Source organism: Borostomias antarcticus, assembly GCF_949987555.1.
Source record: "Borostomias antarcticus genome assembly, chromosome: 16".
Taxonomy (NCBI): Eukaryota; Metazoa; Chordata; class Actinopteri; order Stomiiformes; family Stomiidae; genus Borostomias; species Borostomias antarcticus.
In genome coordinates, this window is record NC_140249.1 from 15490858 (window position 1) to 15502826 (window position 11969).

The window sequence follows — 11969 nt, forward strand, 5'->3', positions numbered from 1 at the left end:
ACATGACTGGCTCTCAGATGTGTCAAGCCCATAGATTTAGGTACAATACTGTCAAGGTAATATAGATAGGAATGGTAGAGGTGTGTAAGCTACATCACTGTGTGTTAAATTTGGTCATATCTGTGTGTATGCATGTGTGTGTGTGTGTGTGTGTGTGTGTGTGTGTGTGCACATGTATGTGTGCATGTGTCTCTGTGTGTGCATGTGTCTGTGTGTTTGTGCATGTGTGCGTGTGCGTCTCCCAGACTGGATCTTGGCCAGGCGAAGCTGGGAGTTTTGTTGAGGCATGGCTGATAACGGAGCGGACAGACAGCAACACACACTTCATCTGCTCTATATCTCAGTCTTACCCTCCACTCCACATGTTATAATAGCACTAGCAGTATTTATAGTAGTCTATAGTCGTTTTTATATTAAAAGGTAGTTAGTAGTTATAGTAGTGCTAGCAATAGTTGTATTAGTAGCTTAGTACTAGCAGTAGTACTGTATTTATAGTAGTAGCCTAGTTTTTATATAGTAGTTGGTCATTATAGTAGTACTATCAGAAGTTGTCTTAAGTAGTTAGTTTAGATTTTACTAGTTTAGATTTTACATGCGCAATTCAGATTTACACAAAAACGACACGAGGAACACCAACTTCCGTTGCTGAGATCACGCGATTTCCTGTCAACTGTGAAGGTACCTCTTGTGGAGGTCAGCCATGTTTTCTGCAGCTTGGTCTCCCTGCTAGCAGAGGTAGAGCTTTGAGACACCAGGAACACACAGAGCAGACGTGTGGAACCAGCAGGTCAGGGGCCATGCACTCAAAAATGTACCTTAATGCGCAGATATAATTTTGGCACAAAATTAACTCCTTACATCCCTGCCCTTACTGTAGTTCTCCTTATCAATTTTTTTTCAAATTGTTTTTTTCTTTCCTTTCATTTATCATGTATTGTATTTTATTCATTAAAAGTATTTCTGCTTAATTTATTGTGGCAGTTGTTTTATTATAAAACACTCTTTAGTTGGGAATGTTTGAAACTGACTTCTGTCAATATACAGTAACGGTTCAAGCAGGAGACATGAACATCAGTGAACATGACCACAACCAATTGGCCTAAAATCTAAGGTACCTGGTGTCGTAATTGCACGTAACCTACCGTTTTCCAGGAAGTAAGAAATTAACTCCTTTGATATTAGATTACAACAAAAGTATAATTTTGTATTTTTTTGGCATACATCGTTGAATAGGTGAACACTATGACCAATTATGTGAATGGGACAGAATGCTTTTTTCATTTCTGTGCGACTTTAAGAAGTATAATTATAAAAGATCAGTATTCAGTCTTAGGGACCGACAGCAGGAGAATGCAAACAATTGGTATGGCACTGTTTGTGCGGTATAAAGACAAGACCCTTATGAAGTTGGATCAGTACCATGCTGACCCCTCTTTTACACGAGTTGGATCAGAACCCAGATGTGACCCAGTTCCCCAGACCCTACATGAACATGAGCTGGACTAGAACTGAGATGTGACCCAGTTCCCCAGACCCTACATGGACATGAGCTGGACCAGAACCCAGATGTGACCCAGTTCCCCAGACCCTACATGGACATGAGCTGGACCAGAACTGAGATGTGACCCAGTTCCCCAGACCCTACATGGACATGTAGACAAGGAGAGCGCATAGAAATGTGATTCAGTAGCTTTGTCCATCAGTCTAATAGATTTTTCCTCCAGGAGTATTTGAGTTTAGAAATTCTAGAGAAATGGTTAAATAATGCATTATACTTTAACTAAACCCATTCAATTTTAGTCAACTAAATCTACCGTAGATTCAGTTGAATAAAATCTTATCGCTATTTTGTCAACTAAATCTAAACCAAGTCAGATGACTAAAATATGACTAAAACTAAACAGCATTTGAGTCAAAAAACTGTGACTAAAATGAAATCTAAACTTGTTGCAGGCAACAGGCAGGACAGACCGAACACAGACTCGCTGACCAGGCTGGGCACTTTATTACAATGAGTCTCTTAAGCAGGTTTGAATGCAGGATGTCTCCGTCTACATCCCATGTTGGATTTGTGTTTGTACCTGAGGTGAAGCGTTCACCGTCAGATAGACCAGCTTACCACACTGTTAGTCTGCACCTGGTGTTGTCCAGTTACACAGAAGCTTTTCTTTACAGTCAATATTAATAATTTTGCTTGGAATAAAACACGATAAAACGGGAACTCCCTGTTAAATACTCTCACAGTTTTTCTCCTTAAATAGAAAAATGTCCCATTCTGTTTTCCGTTATGCTAGGAAATAGAAAATAACAACAGCTTCATAAAAAAAAGAAAATACACATATTAATAACCTCTGTTTCAGATCAACCAAAATCTAAGGCCCGTGACCCCCCCCCCCCCCCTCTCTCTCTCCTCCGTCCCCCAGTCTCCATCACACAGGGGGGCCCAGTCCAGCGTCCACTCACAGCACTGCCGTGACAGGCTTTGTCCAGAGGGGGGCGGCAGAGTTCTCAGAGTTCTCAACGGCTGGCGTCTCGTCCGTCGCCTCCTCCTCCTCTCACCCCTTGAGCTTCCAGAGCTGTGGAGACACAGAGCAGTCCATCCCCCTCGGTCGATGCACACGCACACGGCTGTAGGTTGAGGAGGAAGGGGCGGGGCTACTGTCTGTGGTGCAGCGTCTATGCTGGGGCAGGTCTGTCCTATCAGAGCCCAGGGCAGCTCAAGGTTCAGAGGTCGCCTCTAAACTCGGATCGAGGATACGACTCTTCCTATTCGCAGTCATGAGCCGAACCAATGGCGACGCGGGATTCGACGCCACGGCCCCTTTGTCCCTCCCTCCTCCTCCTCTCTCCTGCTCTCCGCCCCCTCTCCTCCTCCTCCTCCTCCTCACACGCGGGAGGTGACGTAGAGAGAGCGCAGGCGTCGGGCCAGGGTGCCCTCCAGCTCCTCCAGGGGGGAGTCCCCCCGAGCGGGCCCTGTCCCGGCCCCGGACCCCCAGCGGGCCCCCGGGGGCCCCAGCAGCAGGCTCCGGAACGCCTCCCTCTCCAGGAGCCCCACCATGTGCTGGAGGAAGAACCCCTCGCAGAACGCGCTCAGCTCCACCGCCCCGTGGACCTGAGAAAGAGAGAGAGAGAGGGAGAGAGAGAGAGGGGGGGGGGGAGAGAAGGAGAGAGGGAGAGAGATGGGGGGGGGGAGAGAGAGGGAGAGAGAGAGGGGGGGAGAGAGACAGAGAGAAAGGGAGAGACAGAGAGAGGGAGAGAGAGGGAGGGAGAGAGAGACAAAGAGAGAGAGAGAGAGACAGAGAGACAAAGACAGAGAGAGAGGCAGAGAGAAAGGCAGAGAGAGGGGGAGAGAGAGAGAGAGAGGGAGAGAGAGAGGGAGGGAGAGAGATGATCCAAATTAATGTACTTCAAATATATTGTAGATGACTAATATAGACATTTTTTAAATCAAATTGATAATTAAGACATACAAATTCAGATCGCACACATTTAAAATCCAGTCAAGAACTGAGATATACTGTTTGACTAAAGGTGCCTCTGTTACCTTGGAGGTCTTGTAGATGCTGACGGCGTTGTCCATGTTGATGTTCTGGGAGCAGATCAGCTCACAGTGGCGCTGGAGCGCCCTCAACTCAAACTGGCTGGCCGCTGACAACAGCTGGGGACGCAGCCAAGCATCGGTTAACACAGAGACCACAACACAGGACGGTAACATGCATAACGAGAACCAGCTCTCCCCCCTTTCAGTGTTGGAATGGCTCTGCTGTGAGAACTTGAAAGGGATTGTTGAATGAGCTCTGTTTGCGGGCGAGCGAATCGCAATATGAATGAAAGGCTCGCTGGGTTCAAAGGTCGGACGATGACCTTGTATGACCGTACTGTATCGGTTCAGAGGCATAGTTAGCAGGTCACCCTGTCACGTGACTCTCTGCTGTGTACATTTGAATTAATGACGAGAGAGCGTCGGACCAGACAGGTGAGAGAGGAAGGGGAGAGCTGAGGACGAACCGACCTGAACGATTAGTGGATTAAACGATGACCCGATCTCAGTGTGAGTGACACGCTTGCAACGTTCAAGTTTAAACGCATGGCTCAAATTGAAGAAAGGCTGTTTTCAGTTAGACAGGCTAGATTCAAACTGACTAGGAGGGAGACAGTGCGTTTGAAAACTCTTTGTTCTGTGATACAAATGCCTCTCGATGCGCAAGAGCTGCTTCCTGAGCATTATTATCATCCAACCAAAACCAAATACCTGTAGGTTTATTTACATCGTGTTATAATGTGGTCTACTCTGGTGTTTGGAAAGCAGTGTTGCTATCTATCTATCTATCTATCTATCTATCTATCTATCTATCTATCTATCTATCTATCTATCTATCTATCTATCTATCTATCTATCTATCTATCTATCTGTCTGTCTGTCTGTCTGTCTGTCTGTCTGTCTGTCTGTCTGTCTATCTATCTATCTATCCGTCTATCTGTCTGTCTGTCTGTCTGTCTGTCTATCTATCTATCTATCTATCTATCTATCTATCTATCTATCTATCTATCTATCTATCTATCTGTCTGTCTGTCTGTCTGTCTGTCTGTCTGTCTGTCTGTCTGTCTGTCAGCCTGCATGAAAAACTAGGTGAAATGAAACCGTGTTCCGCTGCCTCTTGAGGCTGCGAGTGGCGGTGCATTTAAGAGCGCAATTCTGGAGGATAAACATCTGTACACGTGCAAGCTGAGATACAATCAGCAACACTGGCCCGAGTCCTCACTAAGACTAGGCGAAGGGCACACATCACACCAGTGTTAAAATCACTACACTGGTTACCAGTCAACTCTAGAATAGACTTTAAAATACTATTACTAGTCTATAAATCACTCCACAGTCACTCACCAGAATATATTTCAGACATGCTTGTTAAGTACATGCCCAACAGAACACTTAGATCCTCAGGCACTGAACTTTTAACAGTTCCAAAAGCCATGACCAAGAAACACGGAGAGGCAGCTTTTAGTTTCTATGCCCCCAACCTCTGGAACACCCTACCGGAGTGCCTAAGAAGGGCCGAAACAACGGAGGTCTTCAAGCGAGACCTCAAGACGTACCTTTTCGACCTAGCCTACAATCACTAGCTAGGACCTTGAGACACAGAAAGGCAGCCTCAAACCTACCTGTGAATCCTCTGTATACATTGGTATTTATCCTGCTATGCAATGTATGTATATCAAGTAGTGTACAGAAGCTGGTTATCCTGAAACATGCTTGTTCTGTTCTGACTGCTGTGTTGCTTCAATGACTCAGTGTGCTACTAACCGTTTTCAGTCTCCCCTAGTGCCTCTCTCTCCCTCCTATCCTCTAACCAGGTCCAGTGTCAGCTGCGGAGCTGTGGATATCGTAGTATTTAGTACACACACACACACACGTACACACATCAGTCCACATCCGGCTTAGGCCTGGACCTGATGCTCTTAGCCTTTCTTGCTCCGAAAATTTAATTTAATGTTATTTATTGTTCTTTAAATGTTCTTAGCCTTTAGACAAATATATTCCAGGAGCTTGCCCCAGGTTGCCTGTTTCAATATCTGTGTGGTCTGTATGGCTCTATGTGCTACTAACCCTGTTCTGCCTTCCCTCTCCCTGTTCTGCCTTCCCTCTCCCTCTCTCTCTCCCTCCTATCTTCTAACCAGGTCCAGTGGATGCCCCACTGTCACCAGCAGACCTCCCGAAGTCCGATAGATACCCCCGTGTCTGCTGTGGATGATGTAACATGTCCGTAGAATATTCTCTCTCCTATGATGCTTTTAGCCTCTCTCACTCTGAAATGTAATTTAATGTAATGTATTGCTTTATAAATGTTCTTAGCCGGTAGACAAACATACTCCTGGAGCTTGCTCGATCGCCTTGTTGAGAGGGGTCAGGGAAGAATTTTTACAGCTCACTTATCTGGCCCCCGGGTGATTACTGTTTTTTTGCTTCCCTCTGGAATATGTAGAGAGTGGGTCGTATGCCGACCTCCCTTGTTCTCTGTAAAGCGCATTGTGTTGCCTCTGGGTATGAAATGTGCTTTACAAATAAAGCTTTGATTGATTTGATTGATGACTGGCCGTTCTCCCAATGCCTTATTTGGGCGTGTGGGCGTACCCAAACTGCCAAACCATAGCCCTCGAACAGACTGCATTTTCCTCAGCGGCCAGCAGGGGGCGCAGAAGCTACGTGCGGTCTCGCGGTTTCCAGCGTGAACCGAAGGGGCTCTCACCTCCAGCAAGTCCGACACGTTGGTCTTCAGCGACTCCGTCCCTCCGCAGTACAGGTATGACATCATCATCTGGGGACGGGCGAGAAGTCAGATTAGTGGTCGTCGTGTTTTCCACCAGCTCGTTGGCCAGACACGAGGCCAGGGCGCCTCCGGATCAACGGTTGTCTGGGAAACGGCAGGAAACCCCGGTTTCGCTGCATCTGTGGCTTATCCAATCCAAGAAGTAATCACCGATACTTTGCACCAATCAAACTGATTACGCTGAAAATACCCTTGCTTCCTTCCCTTTTCAAAGGAATACAGCTGGACTTGAACTGGGTTCAGTCATTCGGGGTGGGTTAGGTTATTTGGGAAAAGCGCTCAGTGATTTGGTGTGGTATCTGTTGGGCTTACCTGGAAAACGTTATACTTGATGTCACTGATCTCAACATCCTTGCTCTGGGTCCCATCAGGTCCGGATGAAGCCAGCAGAGACTTGAACCTGGTCAAGACACGCAAGCGCACACACACACACACACACACACACACACACACACACACACACACACACACACACACATATGAGTTGACATCATCTCACATCTTAGACTGACAGACAGACAGATAGACAGAAAGATAGATAGATAGATAGATAGATAGATAGATAGATAGATAGATAGATAGATAGATAGATAGATAGATAGATAGATAGATTGGAAAGATGTAACTAAAAGCCAAAGTAGATTAGAATGTTATCTGGCCCTAAAAATACATAAGAAATGGGCAGAATAGCTCTCTACTGTCGGAGATAGAAAGCAGAGACAGATCCTATCCAAGTACTGGCTCAGTGACCACAAATTGGCAATCGAAAAAGGATGACACAAAAAATCCTGGCAACCGGAAGAAAACAGAATGTGATCACTGTTCAACAGAAAAATGCACTTCATCCTATAGTATACTGTAACGCATTCAATGTAATAAGGAACATCTGCTTTAGCAAGTTCAACTCATTTCATTTCATAACTAATTCCAGACTTCAAATAACTTAATGACCTCTCAAAACTTAAATCCTCCTAGGAGAAGGAGACAGGGCATGTATGGCTGCCCAATACGTATCAGCATGCCACAACCTGAGGGACAGTGAGTGACCTAGACACACACAGCACGCGCATATATTCACACACACACACACACACACACACACACACACGCACACACACACACACACACACACTTGTGCACACCCAAATATACATATACACATTGTGATAATAATAATAATAATAATAATTATTATTATTATTATTACCATTTATTACAGCATTTCTTATTCATATATATGCTGTTATCATCTATTTTCGTTTGCTTGTTTGTTATTTAATTAGTACTATGCTTTGGTAATATTTACATACAGTACAGAGTATTTCCTGCCAATAAAGCTTATTGATTTGAATTGAACATAGAAAGATGGAAAGACAGACAGACCGACAGACACACACACACACACACACACACACACACACACACACATACATACATACATACATACCTGTACATACACACACACACACACACACACACACATACACACACACACACGCACACACACACACACACACACACACACACATACATACACACACACACACACACACACACACACACACACACACACACACACACACACACACATACATACATAGACTAAGTACTTTATCCTCGAGGGGGGAAACTGTTGATGACTGTGCATGAAACGGTTTCTAATCATCATCATCATCATCATCGTCATCATCACGCCCCTCACTCCCGCTCTCTCAGCCCCCCCCTCACCTGTCCGAGGCCGTGATGAGCAGCACCCTGTGGGCGTAGAACGGCTTCCCCTCCACCACGAACGTGACGTCAGACATCTCCTGGTTGTTCAGGAAGTGGGGGTCTGCAGGACCACACACACACACACACACACACACACACACACACACACACACCATACCACACTATAAGAAATCTATTCCCTCCAACAACAACTCACTTCAGACTTGGGAGCGCTGGGTCTTAGCAGAGTTAGTTAACGGTATAAACTACAGTGACGGCAGTAGGAGGTTAAAACTCCATTACCCAGCTGCGCTGAGAGAGTGGGCTTCATCTCCGGGATGGCTGGCAGAGGAGCCGGACCAAAACAGTGACTGAAAATGGCTGCCAGCTGCTGGGTTATAGCTTCATTCTGAGACAGAGAGAGAGAGAGAGAGAGAGAGAGGAAGGGAGAGAGGGAGAGAGAGAGAGAGGAAGGGAGAGAGAGAGACAGAGAGAGAGGACTGTTACGAATACATTTTTTATTACGTTTCATTCTGGAAACGTTAGGGCACATGCTACTCTACATCTGTACACTTGCTATTCCTCTACCACGGTACTCATCATACTCAAAACCTATCCTAGTTCTTCTGGACCGTGCGGAGATCATGACGGTGGAGGAGAGGGTCTGGACCTTGGTGGTGCGCAGGGCGGTGAACATGAGGGGCAGGCCCAGAGAGACCAGCTCCTGGCAGTAGTCCTCCTCCCTGATGGTGGTGAACTCGCGGAGGAGAGACAGCGTGACGGAGGCCCTGGACTGCTGCTGGGCGCTGCGCAAGGACTCCAGCCACACGTGCAGCTTCCAGGGAACGCCTGCCGGACAGGAGAGAGGGGGCGGTCAGTGTCCTGTCAGTCACAGACTCGGTCAGTGTCCTGTCAGTAACAGATTCTACTGTCAGTATCATATCAGTAACAAACTCTACTGTCAGTATCCTGTCAGTCACAGACTCGGTCAGTGTCCTGTCAGTCACAGACTCGGTCAGTGTCCTGTCAGTCACAGACTCTGTCGGTATCCTGTCAGTAAGAGACTCGGTCAGTTTCGTGTCAGTCACAGACTCGGTCAGTATCCTGTCAGTCACAGACTTGGTCAGTGTCCTGTCAGTAACAGACTCTGTCAGTGTCCTGTCAGTAACCGACTCTGTCAGTATCCTGTCAGTCACAGACTCTGTCAGTTTCCTGTCAGTAACCGACTCTGTCAGTTTCCTGTCAGTAACAGACTTGGTCAGTGTCCTGTCAGTAACAGACTCTGTCAGTATCCTGTCAGTAACCGACTCTGTCACTTTCCTGTCAGTAACAGACTGTCAGTATCCTGTCAGTAACAGACTCTACTGTCAGTATCATATTAGTAACAGAATCTACTGTCAGTATCATATCAGGAACAGACACTGGGGTCTTTATCATGGTCCCATGTTGTCCTAATGTCAGATCACCATGACTAGCATTGCTGCTACGCAGACAGGTACTGTAGCATACTAGCGACTTAACACTCAGAAGCTGTGTTCAAAACCGCTCACTCATTCACTCACTCACTATTCCCTATGTAGGGTAAATCCTCTGTTCACTAGAAAATGCTGTGAATTGTGGGTATTTTATAGTGGATCAAATTAACCGTTGAGAATTCGGACACCTAGAAGAAAATGGCGAACACACTATATGGTCCACTGGTTCTGGAACGGTTTCAAACGCAGCTTCAGTGTCCAAATCAGAGAATGGCCATGTCCGTCTCTGTGGTACGCCAACACTCACACACACACACGCCCACACACACACCCACGAACGTACCCAGCGCGCGCAGCTCCATGGTGACGTCCAAGTAGCCGTGCTCGGCGCTGTAGTAGGTGGCCTCCTGCAGGGCCTTCATCCTGGCCTTGCACAGCCTGGGGGGAGCGCCGTCACACAGCGCGGCCCCCGAGGACGAGGGCCCGAGCAGGGGCAGCTCCTCCGCCTCCACCCCCTCCGCCAGGATCTCCTCCAGGGACAGGACGTCCTCCTTGACCTGCTGGGGCTGGGTCAGCAGCTTCCTCAGCACGTTCCTGGGGGCCAGAGAGAGGTGTAATACGTGTGAGCCGCCAGTAGGGGGCGTGTGGTTAACGCTGATTGTTTGATTTTGTCCACCATTACACTTACGTCTCTTTCTCATACAGTGTGTTTCACCGTTATGGATATGAGTCATGATCACACGCACACACACGGACACACACACACACACACAAACACACCTCTCTTTCTTTATCTTTATCTTTATTAAGGATCAGGGACGTGCACAGATAGACACGAGGTGGTGCTAGAGCACCTGCCCTTTGCCCTCTGGACAAGGCAAGTGCCCTTTTGAAAGTTACTTTTTTAATGTAATTTTTTAATGGTGTATGCCTACTGTATGTGGCCCATGGTGACATCGATCAATTCTCGATTAAAATCTTGTAATAATAATTCCCCAAAATGCATTGTAATTTTGCCAGCCCCCCCCCGCACACCGTGCCCCTCCCCTCCCTCTCTTCCTTTGTAACGGTAAATGCGAAAAGCGGACACAAACGGAGGCTCACTACTCCTCCACTGCCCTTTCCCCATCCAGAGTGCCCGAGTGATGACAGCTAACCAGCCAGGTAACACATAAACGAAACGAGTGTATTGTTTGCCCCCTAAGCCTCAGTTGCAAAACTATATAACTTGCATTTATTTGTCTCTGTTGTGAATTAAGTCTATACAGCGCCAGACAGCTGAGCATAAATTAGTCGACTGCCCAACTGCTTAACAAGCTAGCTAGTCATAATCAATTAATGGATTTACGTAATGATGACCACCACACGACCAATGTCGGTAGAATTTGTTGTTGGTGTGATTGAGTGGCTGGGGTCTGGTAAGCAGTTAGTTATATGCATTTATACTGTATACCCCCCAATATATAATTATATTGTTTTTTTTTCTTCTTTTTTTGAGCCCTTGGGTACTCTGTTGCACTAATTGTAATTATCCTGCATTCTTCTGTGAAGACCTTGTTCTTTCTCTTGTCTGTTCTATTTTTGTTTGGTGGGTGGGTGGGTAGGGTTTATTATGTGTAGATTAAGTATGACTTGCATGTATGCCCTTCATACAGACTGTTTGTATCTTAGTATGTTTGAATAATTAGTATTATGTAGTAATCTTAACCAAGTCTCACCCCCCCCGGTAAACAACTCGCGCGACAATCGAAAATCTCTGCTAGCCCCCCCCCCCCCCCCCCCCCGTCAACAAGTCGCGGCGCAAGGAGCCGGGCCTTCTGATAGGGTAGCTGTTGGGTTCAGGCCTTCTGATGGGCTGGCTGTCGGATTCAGGCCTTCTGATAGGCTAGCCGTCTCAGCCGGGCCTTCTGATAGGCTAGCTGTCGGGTTCAGGCCTTCTGATAGGCTAGCAGTCTCAACCGGGCCTTCTGATGGGCTAGCTGTCGGGTTCAGGCCTTCTGATAGGCTAGCTGTCTCAGCCAGGCCTTCTGATAGGCTAGCAGTCTCAGCCGGGCTTTCTGATAGGGTAGCTGTCGGGTTCAGGCCTTCTGATAGGCCGGCTGGCAGGTGGGTACCTGTGGCCGTGCGCGGCGGCGTGGCTGAAGCAGTTCATGTCCTCGTAGAGCGACGACGTCAGGGCGTTCCCATCATGCACCTTGGACAGAGGGTCTGCCCCCCGTGCCAGGAGGAGGCTCACCATCTCATAGTTCCCTAGAGAGAGAGGGAGAGAGAGAGGGGGGGTTGGGGAGAGATAGAGAGAGAGAGAAAGAGATAGAGATAGAGATAGGGGGGGGGGAGAGGTGGAGAGAGAGGTAGAGAGATAGAAAGAAATAGAGAGAGAGAGAGATAGAGAGAGGGAGAGCTTTATCACACCCAGTTACTGATTAAGAACCACATGAGAGGTTCGACCCACAGG

At 47.1% G+C, this 11969-nt stretch overlaps 1 protein-coding gene across 1 annotated transcript in view; it reads right to left on the minus strand.

Annotated features, from left to right (window-relative positions):
- Window positions 1-2884: 2884 nt before the first annotated feature.
- abtb2b (ankyrin repeat and BTB (POZ) domain containing 2b) overlaps window positions 2885-11969 on the minus strand; it is a gene marked incomplete at both ends in the record, with an annotated part of 50248 nt that continues 41163 nt past the window's right edge. The window contains 9 exons of the mRNA XM_084451440.1: window positions 2885-3112; window positions 3545-3658; window positions 6249-6317; window positions 6642-6729; window positions 8058-8160; window positions 8343-8448; window positions 8710-8888; window positions 9858-10108; window positions 11629-11764. Coding sequence (XP_084307566.1) covers window positions 2885-3112; window positions 3545-3658; window positions 6249-6317; window positions 6642-6729; window positions 8058-8160; window positions 8343-8448; window positions 8710-8888; window positions 9858-10108; window positions 11629-11764 — 1274 coding nt within the window. The remainder of the gene's footprint in view (window positions 3113-3544; window positions 3659-6248; window positions 6318-6641; window positions 6730-8057; window positions 8161-8342; window positions 8449-8709; window positions 8889-9857; window positions 10109-11628; window positions 11765-11969) is intronic.